The sequence below is a fragment of the Alligator mississippiensis genome, chromosome 8 (genome assembly GCF_030867095.1).
Source record: "Alligator mississippiensis isolate rAllMis1 chromosome 8, rAllMis1, whole genome shotgun sequence".
NCBI lineage: Eukaryota > Metazoa > Chordata > Crocodylia > Alligatoridae > Alligator > Alligator mississippiensis.
Window position 1 is genome coordinate 35,625,587 of NC_081831.1, and position 23,739 is coordinate 35,649,325.

Genomic DNA, 23,739 nt, shown 5'->3' on the forward strand with positions numbered 1-23,739 from the left:
ACCGGGCTGGGGAAGCTCACCGGACTGGTGTGTGAGCTTCCCTGCCCTGCTCCTGGGAGGCGGCGGTGCTCTGTCCTCACCCGCCCACACGTACCCCTAGGACCGGTCCAAGTACTCCCAGGTGTATGCGTGCCCCCGATTAACAACCCCTAGTCTAATGGAACTGAGGCAGAATAAAGAACATGAATGGTGCCCAAATTGCACCTGGAATATTACGTATCTTCAAAACTTTGTGCTTCAGTCAGGGCTTATAGATATGCTCTGATTTTTACTGGTCTCAGAACTATCTAAAGTCTGTATCTTATGTCCCAAAATTAGGTTGGATTGTTTTTGAATAAGTTAGGTTGGATTGTTCTTAAATAAGTTGTCAACATCTCTTCCAGCTATACAGTTTGTCCAATGAGAGAGTTTATTAAAAAAAATTCTTGAACACAGACAACACAGAAAGAAGCAAGATTATCTTTAAATTTCATTTGTGTTTGACCTACACCTGGTTTCCATTAAAGCAAGTGCTGAGTGTTTCTTTATAAAAGCCCCAGGCCCTAAGAATGAGGGGTTTTTTAAAGTTTCCAGCTATTCCGAAATTCCCCAAGATACTCTGGGCCCTCTAGATTTCTTTTTGTCATTGTTTAAAAATAAAAAACACAGCACATCTTCAGTGGACTTCACTGTTATAGTGAAGTTACTTGTGCAAAAAATGCTGCAAATGTATTTTACCAATCATTTCTCTCTCATTTAGTGACATTAGGTGCTTATTTTTTAAAGGGTTCACTTAAATTTGCTTTTTTTTCAACACATTACCCAGGACTGCTGCAGTTTCCAGTTTCTTGTGCCAGCTTGCCACAGAAATGAGATACTGTGTGTAGGGTTTTTATTCAGCCTGCCATAAAATGCAGGACTAGCTTTAATAGTATGCATGGGTGTGTGCCACATGCAACTAGGATACTGAATGAGGCATGCCTGTGTGGCAAGCCAGACAGCCCAAAAGCATGGCATCTGAGTTAAGACTTTGATCACTAGTATGTTCCTCTGCTAATGGTGTAATGAACACTTAAGCTGGAGCTCAGTACGTCACTACATATGACTGGATGGCTTTTGTTTTTTTGTTTTAAACAGAGTTCCTCAGTCGGCAAAAACCAGTCAGACAGCTGCTGATGATTCTTGGAAGGATGGATGTTACTGAAGCAACCCAAAGATGCTGATGCACTGCCAAACATCTGTGTTGAAGAACCCCAGCTGGCTGGGCATAAGAATACTCTAAAATATGGTTCTTTCCAGATCCACTGCATGGGACTGACTTATACATTCCTGAGCCCCCTCCCTCCATCTCTAGAATGCAGACTTTGTTCTTGACTTCATTTAATTTGTCAAGAGCTTCTTGGCCTCTTAATGATAGAAATGGACAATTATTTGTGTAATGTATCCCTGAACTCTGAAAAACTGCAGAAGCTTGAATAGCCTTTGCATCTTTAATATAGATTTCTACCTACAGCCCATTGTTGGAAGCGTCATTGACAGCGATCCACTATGACATGTTCACATGGAAACTTGCTTAAAAGGCCACAAGTTGTTGTGTTTGTGCCAGCAAGAAGCTACAACCTATTGTTTGTTGCTCTTAGCAGGGGGTGGAGAGTGTAGAAATAGCTGTATAGGTGTTAGAAGGTTTGGGGGTTTTTTTAATGCACCTGGTGTCATCTAATCTAGCTGGCTTGAAGCCCAGAATTTTTTTTATACTTATTCCTGTATAAAATGTATTTCTCTGCTACTTTTTATTAATGTTTCTCTAGAAGTCAAAGGCAGCTTTTATAACTATCAGTAGTACACTTCAGACATGTTTGTATCAAAGTGTGTGCATCACAGTAGTGTCAGTTCACAAATGAAGGAGTAATACACAATATTTGTGTGGGTTTCTGAACAGGCCATCATAATACAGTGGGTGGCACTTAACCTGATAGTTATCACATTGCTAAGTTCTGTATCTTAGTTGAGAAAATACCAGCAAGCTTAACTTCTTGCAGACGGTTATGTCCAGTCTTTGGCACCCACTGTGTTAGAGAGACTACTTTTACTTGAAGTGTTTCTCTTCATAATATACACTTTGCCCCATTTCCTGTCAGTAACAATTACCCTTCATTGGGTTTTGTATGAAACTTTTTCTAATTGCTTTTTTCACATGAAGGAATTGGTAAAATTGTCCCCCATCTTCAGCAAGAGGCTGTTGATTCAAATGGAGTCCATAAAATATGCACTGATTTGAGCTCAGCAATGTTTTCCCTGCCATTAATGTGATTTGATAGTGTAGCTTAATAAAATATTAAGGTGCTGAAAAATAGATCTGCCTTAATAGCAAACAGGGAGTCTTGTTTTTTTGTTTATGGTAACATCTCTAGAAGCGTGATCTGTATCTCCCCTCTGCCCCAGTAATATGCATTAAACTCTCCACTTGTCTATTTACCAAATGTTAACTAATGAGACGCACAAAAAGTTAGAGTCTAAAGACTACTGCTGATTGGGTCAGCTTGTACTGCATTGTTTAGCTGTTTAACTTAATACCTTCTGTCCTTCAGACTTGTTTGCAAGCACTGAGAATGGAGGCAGAAATTGCACACATCCCTGTTTTAGGGTCCAGTTGTCCAGACTGAGGGAGAATATGAGAGGCCTTGCTTGTCAGCTTGGTATGTTTGCTCCCTGTGACCCTTACTTTATCTGTTGCAGGCTTGTCCTGTTTCAGTAGGAGTGAAGCTGGAAGAGTTGCACTATTTTAGCTAATTTGTATCTAGTAACTAGGCAGACAAGGTTCCTTGGGTGAATTTGATATCTTTTATTAGACCAACCCAAATGGTTGGAGAATAGTTATTAAGCAAGCTTTCGGGTTCAAAAACCCTTCGTCAGGCTAAGGAAGCTGCAGCAGTTGGTGTGTGCTCTTCCTGGATGGAATGAATCTAGTAACTAGATTTTAATGCTAGTTTTGTCTCCACTTAGTTTTGAGTGATAGGCAGAATTAATCACTAGGGACCTGGGGCCAACCAGCTCCCAGAGCAGCTTCTGTTCTGGAAAATGTAACTTTTGTCTGCAGGAGACCACTTTTTGGGTCAGATTTCTCCCTGCCCCCAGTTATCCTCATTTCTGAAATCTTCTTCCAATAGCTGTTATCCTCTTGTTAAACCCACTTCTCCTTTGGAACACATTTAGGATCATAGGAAAGTAGGGCTGGAAGGGACCATGTGAAGTCATTTAGTCCAGGCCTCTAGCTCAAGGCAGGCTTGTGCTTGACTAATCCATCCCTGCCAAGTATCTAACCTTCCTCTTAAAAACTTTGAAGGATGGAGATTCCGTGATTTCTTTGGGTAGCTTGTTCCAAGCTGGCCACCTGCATAGAAAATTCTTACTGATCTCCAACCTAAATTTCTTCTGCTGTAGCTTGAGCCTATTGCTCTTAATACTATCCCCTACAGCCACAGAGAAAAGTACATCTCTGTCTTCTCTATAATTGGCCATTTTGATAAGTCTTCAAATACCAATCCCTCCCCCTGCCCATCCTCTTTTCTCCAGAGGAAGTAACCCTTGTTCTTTTAGCCTTTCTGCATAAGTCTTGTTTCCCAGGTCCCTCATCATTTTTGTTCTGCATGGGACTCCTTTGAAACTGTCCACAGCCTTCTTGATGTGTAGAACACAAAACTGGACATGGTATTCCAGATAAGACCTCACCAGTGCTGAAAAGAGCAGAAAGTATATTACATTGTCAAGGTATTACATTCACTGTTCTTCCCCAGTTCACAAAGGCTGTCTCCTTATAGAAGAAAATCAGGTTGGCAAAGCATAACTTGCTCTTGGTAAATCCATGCTGCTTGTTCCTAGTTGCCTTGCTGTCCTCTAGATGCTTCACTGAGCTCCTTGAGGACCTGCTGCATGATTTCCTCATGGAGAAATGATCTGTTAGGGGGAAAAAGGACATCCCCATAATATTTTTCCATGCAGAAAAGTACCCTGTTATGTTGACAGGCTCAAGAGTTAGGTGAAGGTACAGAAGAGTCAGTGTCTTGAAATTTTAGTCTGTCCTAAAAGAAGTTTAGTATTTGTAGAACTAATTTTCCTTCAACAGATCAAGAGTCTTCAAGGCTTTTTTTAGTAAAGTTAAGTTGCACTAAAATGTGTATAGTGTAATGTAGTTGTTTCTAATGGGACCCAAAATCAGGTTTCAATTGTTTCAGCTCTCTATTCAAAGAGAAACATTCCACTTAGATGAGGAGAGTGACAGATAAGTTTAATATAAGCTTCTTTTATTCTAAATGCATATCATTAGAATTAAAAACATAAGTAGTGTAATTGATGTTAAGAAGTTAAACTACAAGTTAAACTATTCTTAGTGTTGTCTGATTCATGTTTTCAAGATTTATTGTAATAAATTGATAATTACCAACTCTGGCACTCTCGCACTTCATAGCAAGTCAAAGCCCTAAATCACTAGGTAAAAAATAAGTAAGTGAACTTAAGCCAGAGTTAACACTTAGCATTAGTATCTAATAGCCAAAAAACTGAATTTCATTTACAAGCTGACTCCTTTGGCTCATGCACTAGACTTGAGCATCTTGCACATCCTGTAGCTTCACTTACATCTATTCTGCTTAGGTTATATGTTTTTGGGGATTTCAGAGGACTTTAATTAAAAGATACCAAACAGAAGAATTATGCCATCAGACAAGTATACAGTAAGTTAACTTGTTTTGCTCTAGTGATTTTAAACTTTCAAACAGAAGTAATATTCTCACTTCCAAGAGGGAAAGAAGTCCTACTTGGAAGGACATTTGTTCAGCTTGAGAGACTGTCAACATGGTTTTGAAAGACTAAAGAATCTCACTCTGCCATGGACAATTAAAAGTTAAATGACACCCTTACATTTCATGCAAATCCTCATTTTGGGTTAAGAAGCAACAAACTGCATTACAGACAGTAATAGCCTGATTTAGTAGTAACAACTAGGAAGATTAACTGGGTCTCCACTGCAGTACAGTGCTGTACAAAGGCAGCGATCTTCATTAGAGAGAGAGATGCAGATACAATGCAACATTCTTCTTGGCACTAGTTTTCTCTTTCCCTTGGGAGGAAGAAGAGATATGATGTTTTCCTGGAGGGTTGATGCATGTAGAAGCAAGCATGCCTTGCTTATTACTGCTTTTAGAAAGCTCTATCCAAATTACCAAGCTCTTCAAGTGATAACAAGGCACTTTAGTGGACAGGTAGGAAAAGAGATAAGGATGACAATTCAAAACATATTCTTTATTAGATGTTAGTCTTTAGCCATGTACCCCAAAATAACTTTTGAGAACATGGTTTCTGTTGTGGGGGCTTATTTGTATTTTCTGACTGCAAGCCTGAAGCTAGAAGATGCATAAAGATACTCATGAGAGAAAGAATGGCTCTCCCAACAGGTCTAGTACCATACCTGAGTAGCTGGAACCTGTTTATTAAAAAAACCAACCAACCAAACACTGGAAATTCATACTAAGCCACCCTGCAGAAGAGCCAAGGAAATAACTTTTCTTTACAGGAAAAAAATTTATTTAAACAGGTTAACTTTGTTTTACATAATGCTTCAGTGCATTCTTTAAAAAGTGTTTGTACATAAAGACAACAACTCCTAGGAAATCAATATAGTAATGTTCTAAACTATCCCTAAAACATGCACCATTGCACATAGACTTGTGGGTGGTCATGGTGTGCTAAAGAGAGGAAGGATACTTCACCATAGGACTGCAGACAGGGATTTCCAGTTAGCTTGGTACTGGCTCACTCTCACTTAGCCCAATTAGTGATGGAAGTGAACAACAGGGGGTCACCAACATGTCAGATGCCATCTCTTGTTGCAATTGAAAGAGTCATCTCAGCTGGCATAAGTCTAATCCAGCCTGGGTTGGGTACCAATTTGAAACCTTCAAGTCACACTGTACTGTAGGCAGCAAAGCAAGTTTATGCTGGAGCAGCAGTTTGGTTTTAGTGCATGCTTTCATGGGGACCTAATACAATGTGGCTGTCATACATTTCCCAAGGCCAGAGAGAGTGCAAGAGCTGTTCTGTGCATCAAGCCTCAGTACATGTGCTTTTGTGATGCCAAGTCTTCCCCCCCCCACCCCTGCAACTTCACTCTTAAGAGCCATAATTTCCATAGTGGAAAAGCAAGCTAGCACAATGGGACAGTCAGGTGCCAATGGAGTTCAATGTGTGTTAAGCCACCCTGTTTTTTGCAGATCTGTTTTTGGCTCTGTTTCTTCCTCCACAGAAAAAACAAACCATCATAAAAACTCTCAGAAAGAAATCTTGAGCCACTTGAAAGAAATTGGCAAGTCATTCACAGTGCAGAGGGCACATGTTTCTGATGCACCCCACCAAGCACAGACATGAGCTACCACTTCACTTTTCATAACTGGACTGTGCAGAGGGCAGTCCTATGATGATCAGGATGTCCAAGACAATGGACTTATAATTGATTATAAAAACCTTTAATTAGGTGCTAGATAGAGCCAGTCTCTGTAGGGTTATTTTTGGCCCTCTGAGGTTCCTACAGCAGCATTAGTCAGGGACCCCTGGCCTTTGGTTAACTTTGGTGCTGTTTCACACTGTTCATTAGAATCTAGGATACACATGTAGACAAGACAAGAACCCCCTTAGAAGGACGGATTCAAGCAGTGAGATTTAGGCAAACTGATGATTCTGTCCCTTTTCTGTATTCAGTGTTTTTTAACTACTTGGCAGTCTAAGGGATGGAAATGCAAACATAGGGCACTTCCCCACCAACATGTATCCTCCCTGGAATCCAGAGCAGCAGTTCGGCCCCAATTCCACTTCCTCCATATCAAGTGATAGACATTTGCACTAAGTTTTAGCCTCCTCCATAATCAAAGTAGAACAGGATAGGAGAGACCTTAAAAAAAACCTCCACAAAATGACAAAGCAGCTAAATTACTGTAACCTTAACCAGCCACAACCATCTCCTTTATTAACTTAGCCATGAAGTAAGAGCTAAGACAACAGGTGGAAAGCCATTTCAAATGTGCCCATGTTATCCCTAATCCCCTTCCCCAGCCAACTTTACAGATCTCCAAGGAGATTCCTCAAGGAAGGGGAGTTCCAGTATGGAAGGGGGACTTTTTCCAAGAACTTCATTTTGATCTAGCCTGCACTACTTTATTTGTGATGTCAACCAGGATTTGCATCCATGGCTCCTAGTTAAAGCCTGAACAGCCAGGCTCTGGAGGGGGGGCAGGCTCTCAGTGAAGTACTGCAAAGGATTAAGTATGCAGGGAGAACTGGGTCCCCACATATTAGCAAAAGAATAGCCTTTCACCCCTCTCTCCCCCATCTAACATTCACCCACTTTCAGTGGGTTCTCTCCAGCCCTCTCCTCATGGAGAGGGAAGGCAGGCCACTAATACTACCACTCTCCATTTAGGACACTCACATTAAAGTGCAAAGCTGCATGTATACATGGATGAGCATGCATGTATCCTCCTGAGCCAGCAGCACTGCCCACCCTGCCAAGATGCTCTGTAGAAGACATAAGAACAAAAACAACACAGAACCCATTCCAAAAAAATCCCTTCAAGTAGTTTTAAAACATGCCCCACCCCCTTCAAGGCTCAAGCTGTTCAGGGCCAGTGACCCAAGGGGGCCGCTTGGGGTGATAAGGCAAAAAATAAGTTTGAAGTCCTGGAAGGATGAAAGAATGAGGTGTCAGTAGTGAAAGATTAAGAGTTATTCTGTGGGTTGCTCCTTCATACACCCTGGTGATCTCATCCTTGGTTGATCAGCACTAACTGCTTCCATTTATTTTTGTACACAGCTTGGCCAAGTGAGCCCACCGCAGGCAGCCGACACAATGATGTAGATGATGACCTGGGGAAAGAAAGTACAGGTCATGTGGAAGGAGGATCCTACCCCATGGAGTACAGCACAAGAACAGTACCTGTCAAACCTGGAGTTTGGAAACTGAAACTATCTGTGCCAGCAACTCCATTTAACAAGTCATTTAAAAAAAAAACAACTCTGCTCCAGTTACTCAACTGTGGCACAGAGATAATGACATCCCTATGGCACCAAGTGATTGGAGGCTCTACCAGCAAAGTACTTCACACATACAGCATCTTTAATTATGCCTTCATACTCTCAGATGAAGGGTATTAGAGTACCCAGGCTTATTATTACAGGTGGGTGAGTCAGGACAATTTGTAGATAAACAAGACAGAGGTCTGTTTGGAATAGTCATTAACAGGAGCACAGGCTTGTCTGGAGATTGTTTATGCCTGCCCTCAGATACTCACACCTAGTGGTGGGTCCTAAACTTCATGTAGGACTCGGATGGATATATTTCTATGGGCATGATTTTGCCATCCCTCTAGTACTCACCCAACATGAGGACACCAGCAAAGTGCAGGTTCCCAGCCTCAGAGAGATGACTCCAGAGGAATCTACTAGCTATAGGGGTTAGGGGATTCCCCCTTGCAGACTGTTTCTTTGGGGAGGAGGTAAGTGCAAGCAGGGTGGAGGAAGGAAGTAACACAAAGGGAGTGTTAACACCCAAACCTTCCCTTAAGGAGGGGGAGAGAAAGGCGGTGGCATTACAATGTTTTGCACTTACAATGGATACTATTATGATGATGATGGTGAGCTTGAGGTTCTTCATACACATGGCTCTGGCAAGGTTCCTGCTTGTAGTTTTGAATGTGACCGACTAGAAGAGAGCAAGACAACACTACTCAGTCCTTGAGCCCTACTGATCAGGCCTAGTCCCATAAGATTTAATAGATTATTAATGTTCTAGGGTATTCAGAAGCACTCATTCCCACCCCAAATCTTCCATCAACCAGCAAGCCATGCTGTGTACCTACCTCACTTTTGATCAGGGGATTATTTCATCCAATGGAAGTGAGATTTTGCCACCAGTCTTTAACGAGAACACGGTCCTAGAGCAGTTGAGGCATCATGCTATGAAACCCCAAGTCAGAGTGTCATGAAGTCTAGAGTAAGGCTCAAAGTCCACCCACATTGGACCAGCTGTAAGTGGGTTTCTGGTCACTGGACTAGCAGTCAAGCACTGCTATCTTGTCCAGCTGCACCACCCTCATGTGTACTGTTTGCTACAGCAATTAACCATGACCAACAGGCCACACAGGCTCAGGACTGACCTCCAAACTTCTTGTCCAGTACAGCTAGACACTGTCTGAGAAGAGGGGTCCAGTCTAAGTCTTACCTTTGTACAGATCACTTCTGTAGACTAGTGCAGAAAAAAAAAAAAATGTAGAGGGAAGGCATAGGTCACATCTCTAAAAGCAAGGCTTCTCAGCTTGGCTTTGAGCCTGGCTTGTAGCCTATACTGTCTTCTGCTCAGCTAGCCAGTATTTCCATACTCCTACTCTACAAGCAAGCAGTGGGGTAAGCCACATCAAGCTTATGTGCAACATTTACCTGGTTCTGTTTGCAGGCCTGCTATCTCAATATAAAGGAGGCACTGCATACAGCCTCACCACTGCATAGCAGCTTCATCATGAGCATAACAGACTGGGAAAGGGAATTTCACATTTGAAAGCCTTCTTCAATACTTATTTTACCAAGGTGTCCACTTACTTAATTCTCTCACTAATATAGAGAAAAAACACACACCACGTTCATTTCTTGGAAAGATGGAGATAGAAGCACCTCATTCCAAACTGGCCTCACAGACTCAAGATTGTGAAGTACCAAATCAACTTCAGTTTACAGTATTAGATGTTTTAGAGGCATAGAGCATTTGGAACAGCTCAAATCAAGAATCTCTGGAGAGAGAAAATTGTTGCATGTTCCTTATACAAGATCTTCCAGTTGAAGAAAAAATGAAAAATCAGCTGGAGGAAGAGAGAAAGAACTTCAGCAGCACCCTCTACTGGCTGTATCTGAATTTTCTGAACTGCCATTTATTTCGCTTACTTTTAAAGGCTAGATCTGATCCGATTTCAGTTTAGCAGAACTGACTCACTCATGTCCAGCACCACAATTCACAGAATCCCACTATCAAGAGCCCTTCACATATGGCACCATCACCTTACAGTACTTTCCCCTAACAATGTGAAGTTCTTCTATCAAGATGCGCAGCTACCACAGTCTGAACAGCTGGGCATTTAGTTTACATCTGAGGCCAGTCAGGGCCAAGAACTATGCCCCTATAATTAAGGGCATAGATTATGATTGGGAACTACAGCATGAAAGGAAAACAGACCAGACCCAACCCTTACTTACTAGGAAGAATGGAAGGTAAGAAACACCAAGGTCTATATGGACAATTGTGACATGTAGGCAGTAGTGCATCTTTAGAAGAAGATCCTTTGAGCTGTCACAACCCAAATGAACAGGTGCTAAGGGATTAAGGACAGGGCATACAAGTCTACATGTAGAGTGATGCCCAGTGAAGGGTAGAGTACAAAGGTACCATGAACAGATCAGGCTCATCAGATCAGGTTACACTAGAAGGCAGCTATGTGGCTTGTACCAACTCATCATGCATTGAAGACCAGAACTTAAGCCCCTTCTGCACTGCTTGTATGTAGCTCCAACACCTGGGTTGTGTGGCCACCCACATTCCCTGCATGATATAAAAAACCCAGATTCTCCTAATCACTAGGGCCACATGATGGACCTCTACTCATTAGCATGCAGAGCAGATTCAAATCAAGTCTGCTGGACCATGCTAACTAGTGTTCTCCAGCAGCCTGTCACATTTATTCAGCATCTTTGTGTTTCAAAATGGTAGCAGGGGCGCTTTAACTAAAACTTGTCAAATAAGCTTTAACTAAAGCACCTGCACTGCTGTTTTTAGGCACAGGGACACTGAATACACATAATGCTGAGGGTGCTTTAATTGGAGCAGCTCTCAAGAGTTGCTTTAATTAAAGCACCCCCCTCCCCACCATCCAGGAGCACATGTATCAACACCCTAGTACAGAGCTTTCCAAACTTTTCATGTTGGTGACACTTTTTAAGACATGCATCATTTCGCAACACAGTAATTCAGTTCCGGGGGAGGAGCCAAAGGAAGCAGACGCGAGTAAGGGAGCTCCGCGGTGCCCTTCCGCAAAATTTTCTGCATTTCGCGTGACACACCTACACACTGCCGCCGACACACTAATGTGTCGTGGCACACAGTTTGGAAAGCTCTGCCCTAGTATCTTACCATAAGACCAGTTACCAAAAGCTTCCCCAGCACCCCTTAGAAATATCTTCAAACTTACTGAGTCAACAAGATTCTCCGTTTTGTCAATCAGCAGCTCCAGCTTCTCTCCCCTTTGGGCCACTAAGTCTGAGGAAGGAAAAGCATACACCAATAATCAGAATCCATGGGATAAAGCAGCTTTCATGGCCCCCACTTCAAGTCTCTTGACCTTGCAGTAGTAGCAAGAGGCCTCCCATTGCTATAGTGAGGACTTGTCAGACAACTGAGTGGTACCCCACAAGCTACCTAGCAAATACCACACAGGGGAAGGAGAATGGAGCTACAGGTTATAGGAGCTCCACTATGCAAATGTCTGTCTGTCCCTCCATTTTGGAAGGGAGGACTATACTTGTTCTTCCCAAACCCACTGTTGTAGGCTAGCACCAAGTCCTTAAATAGCCCTCCCCACATCACCTGAGAAAAGGGGGTGGGGGAAGAAAGAAAAAAACCCCAGAAAACTAGGCTGTATAGGGCTTGGTCACTTAAAAAGAACTCCAGGTTTTGAAGGTAGTAACACCCCCACCCCCTGCAAAGCTTCAGGTCAACCTACACAACTCCAAAGGAGTGTATGTGAAAAAGGATACAAGCTTGAATCCAGAAGCAGTTGACAAATTAGGAAAAACTCTCAAATTGTTGAGTTATTTTTACATGGCTGTGCCAAACAGCCATGTAGATTTTTAGCCTGGAGGAAGTCATGTTTTTTTCTAAGTTAAGTCTTGATCCCCAAGTGAAGAACCCTCAAATGCAGCAAGGGATTATGCTCCAATCTTACCCTAAAGAATGACCTATAGTTCAATGATGTATTGGGGCCAAGTGTTCATAATGCAAAACAAATCAAGCAGGAGTTTGGCAGTTTTTTTAAACAGCTCTTCAACCTTCAGCTAATACTGATAGCCCAAAAGCAAGCAACTTTTCCTGCAAACAAGTTCTTTTGTACAAGTGACAAAGTACCTGCTAGCCAGGGAAAAATACCTTATGTAACCAGATTCCTGCTGCACAAGATGGCAAATAAACCCCGACTTCAAAAGTATCAGGTCTAAAAGCAGCTGCACTGACACTCTTGGAAAAGTGTCTGTACAAGGCATACACGAGGGACTTCAGACAATGAGTGCAGGACAGGAAGTAAAAGCTATATACCTATGTTTCGGACCATGATGCCTTTAAGTTCATCCACCTGGGCTTGTGTCTCTGCCATCGGGTCAGAACCCTTGTTCTCCGAGTGGTATTTCTGTAAGACAAGCAGAGGGAGGTAGTGGAGGAAACAAAGATCACTTCATTCCATCTTAACATGCTATAGTCTTAATGAGCTTCCTGCCATCAAGGAAAAAAAAAAAGAGGGGGTGGGAGGCAGTATACTTTAAAGATTGTATGGGATAGTTTGGATAGGGATGATACAGCCTCAGGCAGGGAGTTGGACTAGATTAACTCTGGAGGTCACTACCAGCCCTATTTCCAATTCTCTCAATTGCACCTTTCAGAAGAGCTGATCATACCCTTGGGGGATACACCTGTCTGTGGAATCAACATCAAATTTTTCAACTATCTCCTGATAGATGGTACCCATCTCTAGTCGTGCAAGGTGAGATTTTCCAGAGATCCCATATGCCTGCTGTCAAAAACTGAAGCATTCCAAGCTGATGGATACTTTTGAGAGTCTGACTTCCAACAAATAAGACAAGGGAGTCTGGACAACAAGCTAGGTACATGTTCCCAGTCAGCTTCCTGGCTCCAGTCACTAGACCCTTCCTACCTGAGGACAGGAACGGTGAACAATGACCCAGCATTTCATACTACCTTTATACAGCTGAACCCAGACCTTTTTCTTATCTGGTTGGTTTGCAATTCACTCAGTTGACATCAGGTTGCCAAATAAAGGAAAAAGCATGCAGCTGTTTGCTGCAGCTTTTATTTCAAGGAGCACCGTTTATCCAGTCTCAGTGCTGGGAAGGTGACTGGACAAAAAGAGTAGCATCCTTTGAAGTAAGAGCTCCAGCAAACAGCTGGACATTCCAGTCCCATGTAGCCATTTGCTGTTGCTGTACCCAACCCCAGCTCATTCACAAACCCTCACACAAGGGGCAAAGAAACAAAGGACTTATAGTAGATCCCCAGAGTCTTCATAATGTACTCAGCATCTGATCCCCACTTGCCAGTTATTCACTTTCAGAGACAGCTCTGAATACATGATTAGGTACCAGTAATATAAAAGCAACACAAGCTCAGAAAACTATGGCACAGATAAGCAGAGTCAGCAAGAGCCACTTGACTAAAACAGACAGTTTAGACCTCCAGACTACCTATCCAGTAAATCAGATCTACAGAGTAGAGAAACCAGGTCACTGCTTAGACTCTGTTTTTCAGACCAGCTTGGACAGGGTTTTAAAGGATTCCCCTTTAAAATTATAGCCAGGAGGTCAGTACAGGGTTAGTTTGAAAGCAGCCTCTGCTTTTGAGCAACATTTTATGTCCAGGGTTTCTTGGATAGCACGTGAGTTCACTTGCTGGCTGTCTCAATCTGTTCTCTCCTAGTGGCCTGCGCTTGTTCAACAAGCCTGCAAGCTCAGGGGAACACAGCATTCAGTTTCCAGATAACTTGGACCACAGCTGGCCTTCCTCCTCCTCAGCCCCCCTCAATACTGTCAGGAATCCTAGGACTGCAGAGTACAGAACAGGTTTACAACCGGAGATTAACAGCTCTAAAATGTGTACCTGGTTTCTGAGACAAAAAACCATGAAGCTTAAGAAAGGAAGACATTAAATGCTTGTACCATCCTGTGCAGTGCTAGATAGCAATGTCACATGACTAGAAACTGCCACCAGTTCACAAGATCAAAGGAAGGAGAACAGCAAGTTTGTATTGTGTGCCTGTCATAAACTAATCAGCAAGCCCTCAGTCTCCCTCCCGTTCTTACTCTAAGGCAGCACTGCTTCCCCCTATGCCCTTTCCTCACTTCATTGCCAAGATCTGGGTCTTCCAACTCAGCTAAGAATTTAAGCCCATCAGCCTTGCTCTGCAACCAGTCATTTAGCTCCCATTGTTTGTTCATGGAAAATTAGCAGCCTCTAGATTTTTGAGAGAGACACACAGAGACAAAGTCTAAACTGATTACCTGAGTGATGGCAGGAACCAGGACAACAATATGATGTGCACTTTGATGCGCATCATTGATAACACAAGAACTGAAAACTGCTGCCTAAGCAGCAGTACTATCAAGTTTGTCCTGGGGAAATTCTCATTTATACCTGACAACACAGATGGACCAGTCCATTAGGATCTGGTACCATGCCTGTAGTCCTACCATTCTTTGCAACAGCTGCACAGATCAAGCCATGCCCCTCCCCTGCCAGCTCCACAGTTTTAAGTGAGGGACTAGATGAACAAGGTTGCTGGCTAAACCTGCAGTGCAGTGGTTCAAGAACCTTTCACAGTGAAACTGCTCTGCATGCCTGCTTCCAGGAAGCACATGTGGAGCTGGACTTGGAAGCAAATGTGGGAGAAGGAAGTGCTCCTGCCTTCATTGGTTTTTATCGGATAAATATAATCTTATTTCCTTTTACGACCAGGTGGCCTACCACTTGGACAGAGGAGAAGAGATTGATGTCATATCTTGACCAAAAAAGGCCTTTGATCTGGTATCCCATGATCACCTCTTAGCAGAACTGGCCAACTGCGGCTCAGCTTCACCACAGTCTGCTGGCTGGGGAATTGGCTCCAGAGTTGGACCCAGAGGGTGGTGGTTAACAGAAGTCGATCGTTGTGGTGTGCTGTGACCAGTGGGGTCCCTCAAGGGTCTGTCCTTGGGCCTATACTATTCAACATCTTCATTAATGATGTGGACATTGGTGTCAGAAGCAGACTAGCCAAGTTCGCCAATGACACCAAACTCTGGGGTAAAACATCCGCACCTGAGGACGGGAGCGCAATCCAGGCTGACCTTGACAGGCTCAGGAAATGGGCAGATGATTTAACACTGAAAAAATGCAAGATTCTCCACCTTGGGAGAAAAAACCCCACAGCATGCTTATAGGCTCAGCAGTGCTATGCTGGCTAGCACTACGGACGAAAGGGACTTAGGGGTCATGATTGACCAAAAGATGAACATGAGCCTTCAATGCAATGCTGCGGCTAGTAAAGTGAGCAAAATGCTGGCTTGCATCCATAGATGCTTCTCAAGCAAATCCCAGGATGTCATTCTCCCACTGTAGGCCTTGGTGAGGCCCGCAGCTAGAGTACTGTGTCCAATTTTGGGCTCCGCAATTCAAAAGGATGTGGAAAAGCTTGAGGGAGTGCAGAGAAGAGCCACGCACATGATCAGAGGTCAGGAATACAGACCTTACGTCAACAGGCTGAGAGCTATGGGACTCTTCAGCCTGGAAAAGTGCAGGCTCAGGGGTGATCTGGTGGCCACCTATAAGTTTATAAGGGGTGTTCACCAGGATCTGGGGGACATCTGTTCACCAGAGCACCCCAAGGGATGACAAGGATGAACAGTCAAACTCTTCCATGACCGTTTCAGGCTGGATGTAAGGAAGAACTTCTTTCCTGTCCAAGCCCCCCAAGATCTGAAATAGACTGCCACCAGAGGTGGTCCAAGCATCTACTTTGAATGCCTTAAAAAGAGATATTTGGATGTTTATCTTGCTGAGATCCTATGACCCCAGCTGACTTCCTGCCCCTGGGGCAGGAGGCTAGACTTAAAGATCTTGTGAGGTCCCTTCCAGCCCAAATGTCTATGGAATTTATGAGAAGAGGTAAGCTAAAGACAGCCCCACAGCAATTCTCAACCAGGGTACCATTAAATCCAGGAGTTATGGAAGGGTGCCTCAAGTCTATAAAGGTTGACAGCTATAGCTCTAGTGAGTAGGTGATAAGCAGAGTCCCTTTTAAACAGGTAATGATAGAATAGAAGGGATTCATGCATGAACCAGGATAGTCTTGGGGAGATTGAAAGATCTTAAGACCATCACTAAATGCCATGAGAAGCAGGACTCCCCTCAACAACACCACAGTTTGATCAGGAGGTTCCACATCAGAGTTAGATTTGGCCTGGGCTCAGAGGCCTACTAACTTGGCTTCAGATTAGTAGTTGTCTAATGGTAGATATTTTCACTATAGTGAAAAACCAAGCAGGAAGGCCAAGCCCATATGGTGCATCCCTGTAAAAATAAATAAAAAAGGCCTACACCAAAATTCAAAGGACAACCCACAAGATTATTTGAACTAAGGCAGCCTGAAGAAAAAATTATCCCATGATAGAAGGATGAGACAAGCAGATTTGAGCAAGCTGAAAACAAGCCTGTGGTCCCAGCAGCTCCTATGTTTCAGTCCTGCAGTGTGTCAGTCTAAACATGATGAAGCAGTTGGCAGAGCCAAATCGCACCTTGTTTGTGAAGCACCTATGGATGCGTGACAGGTCCAGGGAAGTGATTCTCCCCCTCTGCAGCACTGGTCAGACCGTAGCTGGAGTACTGTGTCCAGTTTTGGATGCCACAGTTCAAGCGGGATGCGGACAACCTGGAGAGAAGATCCAAAGAAGGGCCACTCACCTGATTAGAGGCCTGCAGGGAAGGCCCTATGAGGAAAAGCTAAGGAACCGTAACCTCTTCAGCCTTTCCAAGAGAAGGCTGAGAGGGGACCTTGTGGCAGCGTACGAATTCATAAAGGGGAGAGCAATATGAAGTAGGCAGCAATCTGTTTCTTCAAGAGGAGACTGGACAGACACCTGGCTGGGATCACATGACCCCAGGGTTGGTAACTTTTCTTGCCTGCCAGGGACAGGGGGTCGGACTAGATGGCCCACTGAGGCCCCTTCCGACACTATGAATCTATAAATGCAACCACCTCTTGAGGGCAGCATTGGTCTTTGGGCTAGCAGGCTGTTCTGGTCATAAAAGAAAAAAAAAAAAAGCGTACTGTGGCATGTTTGTAGGAAATGCGATTTTAACTCATTAGGAGCTGATAAGCATGGATCTTTGCTTTCTGTTTAAAAAAACCCAAAAATAAAAACAAACCAACAAAAAAAACCCATTAATCATCTAGTAAAAACCCCAGGCTTTGTGTTTTTCCGAGATTAAAATGACATTACACACACAACTCGACACGCATAGTGGCATTTCATTTTAATCATGGGAAAACTGGGGGGGGGGGTTTTTATTAGAGTTTGGGATATATATAGATGGGATACCTATATCAATAAGTTATTAGATTTTTTTTTTTAAATTAAAGAACTTGGGAGATACCTATATCCCATATCTATCTATCCCACAGAGGCAGGCTAGAATTCTGCCAGCCTGCAAGAAAACAAACAAACAAACAAAAAAAAAAACAAAAAACTGTGTTTCCCTCCCCCCCACCCATTAAAAAGCTGAAAAACCTGTGTTTTTCCACAGCAAACAAAAGCCCAGATCCTTGCTGATAAGTTTGTCAGTCACAATATGATACGTGGAAAAAGGAAGCCTCTAAACCCTAACAGACAGATTATGCAATCTATTTCACTATGCACTGGTCATTTGCCCCTTAAGAAACAGTCCTGGTAGTGCCCCCTGTTGCACAGATTATTTTCAACCTGCATGGCACATCACCACCTCTAATAGATGCTGCTGGTCTAAATCAGGCAAATGTCATAGCACAACATGCAAAGGGTTGACATAACTAATATCCACTGAAATAAGCATGACTGGCACTCCCTATAACCAACTAAAAATAAAGTTCCTTTAGACTTCTCCTTCCTGTACTCTCAAAACACATTCACTTTTAACTTCAGTTGGTTTGGGAAATTAATCCCTGGAAGAGTTTGTACATGGTGGTTCCTTCATTAACTGGAATGAACACTCACATTACTGACTACCATCTGTAAGATAAAATGACACACACCATTTCAGTTAGGCCTACATAAAAAAAAAAATAAAAAAATGCAAGGATGAGTTTAAGTAGCCAGGTGTCAAGACTGCAACAGCACCCTTGTTTCCTGTACAGCTGAGAGCACCCAAAAGCTGGTTAGGCTAGAGAGAGCGCACACGCACAAAAAAACCCAAAAACACACAGAATACACCATGTGGAAGTCTGACTCCAATTTTGGCTATTTTTACTCCTCCAAATCTTCTACCCCAACCCCAGCTGGTTTTGGCTATGCTGGATGTCAAGTTAAAACTCGCCCAACTAGGACTGTGAAGAGTGACATTGGTGTTGGCACCACCTCTCCAAAGAATCTGAGAATGTGATCAGAGCATGACAGAGATACAAGTTGGGTAGACAAAACTACCCAGATGATTCCTCCGATCAGATACAGAAGATACCTTGATACTATCAAGGAGTCCAGCACAGCTCATCTACTACTGGTTCAAAACAAGTACACGCCCCAACCAGACAGAAAATATTTTACTGAAAAAATGAGCCATAGCAAAAAGTTCATGAGGCCCCTCATATCAGAACATACACACACAGACCAGAGCAACCAGTTAGGCTGCCATCAGGCAGTGTCATTCAGTCCTGTTCAAAAGTGCAGATTCAGAGGCAGATAGCCTTAAAGAAGAGTCCAGAACTCAGGCTTAGAACCATAAGAACAGCAACTGGGGATGAGGAAAAGAGATGGAAAAATCTTGCCACCCACCCACCCCTCTTAAGAAGCATTTAGGCACTGAATAGCAATACCTGCATGCCTTTTGGAACAGATCCTTCTCAGGCAGGATAGGCTACTGCTGAAGTTGTTCATAACCTCTCCTTCAGAATAAGTCAGTCATTACTTACTAACAATAACAGAGACAAAAGGTCATCACTACTATAATTCCTTTCAGCACCAGAGGTAACAGAAGCCATGTTCCAATGGCCCCTCCTCACTTCATGGGGCAGAAGGTTGGACTAGATTTATAGAGACTAGGGAAATTACCTTAAGATTCCAGTGCCAAACCTATACTTTGTCAATGAGAAACTGATAGGTTTTAATCAAGGGAAACAAGGCAACAAAAAGTAAATGCATGTGTATGTCCAGGAGAGGTGCACAGATATAAAAATTGGGGCCATATTGGGGATTGGCACCATTAAAAGGAAAAATTAACATTATTGGCTACTGGCTTTTTTTTTGGCTAGTGTAGCTGATAATGGTTAACTGATAAGTATAATGACTTATGGCAGGGGCCCCTGGATACCATGTACATGTGAGCAGCCACACACATGCATGTGGCCAGGAATGCAGCTGGGCAGCATGGACAGCAGTACCCTGCAGGTCTGTCTGTGGAGGGGAAGGGGTGTGGGGGAAAAAGGGGGGCAAGTTATGGGCCCCCACACTGAGGGAGGGAGTGGGGCATGGGCTGGAGGTGCTGCCCAGCCCAGGCAGTGAAAATGGGACCCTGGGGCAGGGAGTGGGACAGAGCTACAGGAAGCTCATCCAGAGGGTGCAGGGGGAGGAGGGGATGGGAAGGTGGGGCAGCTCCCTACTGCTGCATGCACCCTGTGGGGGAGGCATGGGGGGGGGGGGCACTTGCCCCCACCCCAGATGTGTGTGAGAAGGAGGTGGGCTGCCCACTGTGGGCTTGGGGCTCTCCACACTGCTGTCTTTGCCCTGGGAGCTGTGCACTAGCCGCATGTCTCCTGCCCACCTGGCAGCAGGAGGCACAACTTGCCACCCACCACCACTACTGCTGGATGGGCAGAGGGATGCGTGGCCAGCACATGGGTCCTAAAAGCATCCTTGTGCTTAAAAATGGTGGTGGTGGTGCTTTTGAACTAAAGCTCATTTAACAAGCTTTAATTCAAGCACCCCCACCACCGTTTTTAAGCACAAGGACACTGATGCCCCGGAGGAGCCACCTGCAGCTCCATCCCACTCCCCGCCCCAGCCCCAGGGTCTCATTTGCCATCCTGGCTGGACAGCACCCCCAGCCCCACACTCCCTCCCTCACTGTGGGGGCTTCGATCTGCCCCCCCTCCCCCCTTTTTTGTGGAAAAAAACACAAACACTTTCCTGCAGGGAGCTGCTCTCCATGCTGCCTGGCTGCATTCCTGCAAATCTGTTATCAATCATATGAGTATTGGCTAATATGCCTGGTGAATAATTGGCTATTGATACTGACCAAGGAAGTCTTTATTGATGCACCCCTAGGGTCCAGTTACTAGGATCAGTAATGGTCCTACACATGAGGCTGCTGTGAAGTGAAGCAGAAAGCATCTACACATTCTATACTAACATGCCTTACTCCGAGTTCAAGAACAACCTGCAATTATTTCCCCATCTCAGATGCTTGGAAAATCCAAAAGCCAGCTGTTTGAACAGCATCACTAATGTACACAGGAAAACTTGACTGTATTTCCCACTAGGGATATCCAAGTACTCCATGAGGTTAATGACCACCATACTCCAGGAGAGCTTTTTCTCAAAGATGTTTCATACCTGGACCCGAATACTGCTAACAGATCAGGCTGCCTTGGAATTCTACTGCCAGGAACATTTTGTTTCCAGTGGCTGGGTCTAGCCAGCTGCACTCCCCATATGGGAAGCTTCATAAAGGACACATACCACAGCCACTCAGTGCTGAATAGTGCCTAGTGGAGTGATAGGACCAGCAAACTTTGTCAGGGCATTACTCACTACCTCACTCAAAGCACTTATTGCATTATGTTAGTTTCTATGCCAGTGCCTGGCCAGCCTATGCCTACACAGATGGGAAAAAAATAGCACATTGGTTAACCTTGCTCACAAGAAATGTAATCCTATGGTAAGGAGCACAAGTGTTTCTGTACCACTGGACATCTGACAGGCATTGCACGTTATTGGCATCAGCAGGCAAGAGCCCATCAGTGCAGTATTCAGCTTGGTGCTGGGGAATTAATCAGCTGTGCAGTCTCAACTGACTAGTATCATCTACTCAACCAACTTCTCGCAGGGACACATTACCCTTCCCCCATCTTTTTACATGTGGAGAGTCCAAGCCAAGACTCAGTAACCAACCTTCTTTAGGTAGTCAGCTTGGAAGTAAAGAATACCATGAACACCATTAGCTAGAAGTGGTTGTGTGTCTACTATGAAATCCCCATCTTATGCAGTTTTAAAGATCAAGCAGCACAGAGAGATTTGTTTTAGCTATCAGTAGCTGTCAGCTATAGTACATATGCATCTATTACGGGAAAAACAAAGCTATTGGACTAGCCAACACTGGTATTACCAGGCCCTGGAAACCATATTTACTGCCTGTGAAACTCAGGAACAGCTGCAACTAAACACAAGTGTTTGAAGGGGAGAGAGAAGTGGTAGAAACAGACCATTTTCTAGATACTTTATACTCACTCTACCTCTGGCACAGCAGTTCTAATAGAACTGAAACAAGAGGTCTCCCATTCTGAGCCAGTAAGCCTTTTTACTTCTGCAATCAGCAGTCTTAAGTCCCCATGTATAGGCCTGACAGCTCACGTGCATTCATGTGATGGGTTTAGAAGCAGGGTGCTATTATTCCATGTCTCCTCAGCAGGAGGCATGTGACATCTCCAAAGGTACTTTTAGACAGAGACAAAACCCGTTCCCTTTGATCCCTGTTCAGAGTTCAGCTGACCAGCTCTGGCCAGTTTTGCTATTCAAGCTTCTACTACAGGCCTTTTCTACTGCACTTCAAACCCCATGAACTGCACCTTTGCTATTCAGGCTTCAGCTGCCCTGTGCTAGTCACCATGTTCATGCACCCTCACCGCACTTCTACCAGTGCTCAAGCAGAGGGAATTCTACAGGCAGATGTAACAAAACTAAATGCTTTAAAATGGTGAGCAAGTCAGAGTTGCACAGAAGTTGCTTTCTCCTTTTAATAAAGGTGATGTCCACCTTTAGCTACAGGCTCATCCGAAGCCTTAATGTCCAGACTGTTTCCCACTCTGGCTGCATGGAGAAATAGTGCAACACTGGAAGAGTCAGCCAGGAATCTTACCAGTTGTGCAGCCAAAACACTGGAGAATTCGCTGTTCATGGCATATGGCAGGGCTGTCTGTGCTCTTGACCCATATGTGGTCTGAAATCGCTTCTTGATTTCATTCAGGAAATTGAAGGCTCTGGAACGTTCAAAATCCTAAGAGTTAAACAAAAAATACAAGATGTTCATACCAGACAAACAACTTGAAGTCTCAACACAACTTGTTAGAGAATAGCCCATCTATAAAAACTCAGGTCAGAAGGCAGGGGAGGGAAAATACATAGCCAATTAGAGGGAAACACCACCACTATCGGATATAAATAGCTGCACTGTACATAACACTGCAAGATGTGTTATTTTGCTTTGGTCTTTTAATAGTTGGTTATTCACCAATTGCAAATATTACCAGAGCAGGCAAGTTTTAAGCCTATGCTTCTGCATCCTTTTGAGAAGCGATTGCACAACTCATTTATACTTAGTGTTAAGGGCAAAGTTTAAGCATAATCTAAGAAGGGCAGGGGAAAACTGCGTGAAGGCAGGTGACTGAGTGAAATTCAGTCAAGTTTTAGCAGCCCTACTTTCACCTCAGAAAACAAGTGAAACTCACCAAGAGATAGGATCTTTTCACTTAAGAGAAAAGCAGAGATCTGAACCAGCAAGGAGAATGAAATAGGGGCCACTGGACAAGGAGACAACACACTATGGGGGGGAAGCAAGAGCCAAATGAAAATGAGGGTGGTATTTGAACTTTGGGGTCAACTACAGAGGCCATTGCTCTCAAGTCACCAGTGTAAACATGCAGTACCCTCTACAAAGAGCGGCATCTGGGTTTTTTGCCCATCATTGATTTTTGGCGATATGCACAGAAAGCAAAAATTTACAGAGTGCATGAGATGGGTAAAAATGCATTGGGGAGGGGAAAAAAAGAGGGGAGGGAAGAAAAAGGGGGGGGGGGGGGAAGAGAATGGAGATACTTGCGTCATCTGTGATACAGAGGTATATAATCCTGTCTTGGCAGACGTAATGAAATAGGTAACTGCAACACAAAAGAACAAATTGCATTTAGGAGGTGCTAAATGGGATTTCCAGAGCTTTTGAAAGAAAGTTTCTTCCATTTTCTTTTGCAAGTAACAGAGATGAAGTGGAGCAAGGTACTGAAGGAAGGGAGTGCAGAACTCAGCTTGAAGCAGCCAGTCTTGTTCACAGCACATGTTGGCTCTGATCTTTGTAGTCTGCAGTATATTTGAGATGGTTGCTATGGGCTATATGATAGATTCGAGCCTAAATTTTATGTATTCCTGGGTCAAATGAAACAGTTAAACAAGGCAGCATGCACCAGCCCCAGTCCTGTGCACCAAGCCCTGAGTAGGACTAGTCTGGTGCATGTGCAAGTCTAATCCAGGACACATTAGCAGCATTTCAGGATCTGGCCCTCAGACCATTATCTTGAACACCCCTGGTTTAAAAAGAAAAAAGAAAAAAAAAAAAAAAAAAAAAGAGGGGCTCTTAGGGATAAGACTGGGTAACTCATGAAGTGCTATCTGGATCAATACTCAAGTATAGATCTTCTAAGAGCTGCTGGAAGTTGCATCAGGTTACAAAGAATGCCAGTT

At 43.8% G+C, this 23,739-nt stretch overlaps 2 protein-coding genes across 8 annotated transcripts in view; one reads left to right on the forward strand and one right to left on the reverse strand.

Moving 5' to 3' along the window:
- Nucleotides 1-4,420, forward strand: part of LOC102561287 (SLAIN motif-containing protein-like) — a 41,012-nt gene extending 36,592 nt beyond the window's left edge. For all 3 annotated transcript variants that reach the window (XM_059732633.1, XM_014609917.3, XM_014609918.3), the window contains one exon: nucleotides 1,117-4,420. In XM_059732633.1, the coding sequence (XP_059588616.1) occupies nucleotides 1,117-1,183 (67 nt within the window). In that variant the 3' untranslated portion in view covers nucleotides 1,184-4,420. The remainder of the gene's footprint in view (nucleotides 1-1,116) is intronic.
- An 836-nt stretch (nucleotides 4,421-5,256) lies between these two features.
- The window catches only part of VAMP7 (vesicle associated membrane protein 7), a 31,607-nt gene continuing 13,124 nt past the window's right edge, over nucleotides 5,257-23,739 (reverse strand). For all 5 annotated transcript variants that reach the window (XM_006258424.4, XM_006258422.4, XM_019481897.2 and 2 more), the window contains exons 3-8: nucleotides 23,105-23,162; nucleotides 22,145-22,282; nucleotides 12,374-12,464; nucleotides 11,256-11,323; nucleotides 8,633-8,725; nucleotides 5,257-7,890 (exon numbers count right to left, since the gene is read on the reverse strand). In XM_006258424.4, coding sequence (XP_006258486.1) covers nucleotides 7,822-7,890; nucleotides 8,633-8,725; nucleotides 11,256-11,323; nucleotides 12,374-12,464; nucleotides 22,145-22,282; nucleotides 23,105-23,162 — 517 coding nt within the window. In that variant the 3' untranslated portion in view covers nucleotides 5,257-7,821. The remainder of the gene's footprint in view (nucleotides 7,891-8,632; nucleotides 8,726-11,255; nucleotides 11,324-12,373; nucleotides 12,465-22,144; nucleotides 22,283-23,104; nucleotides 23,163-23,739) is intronic.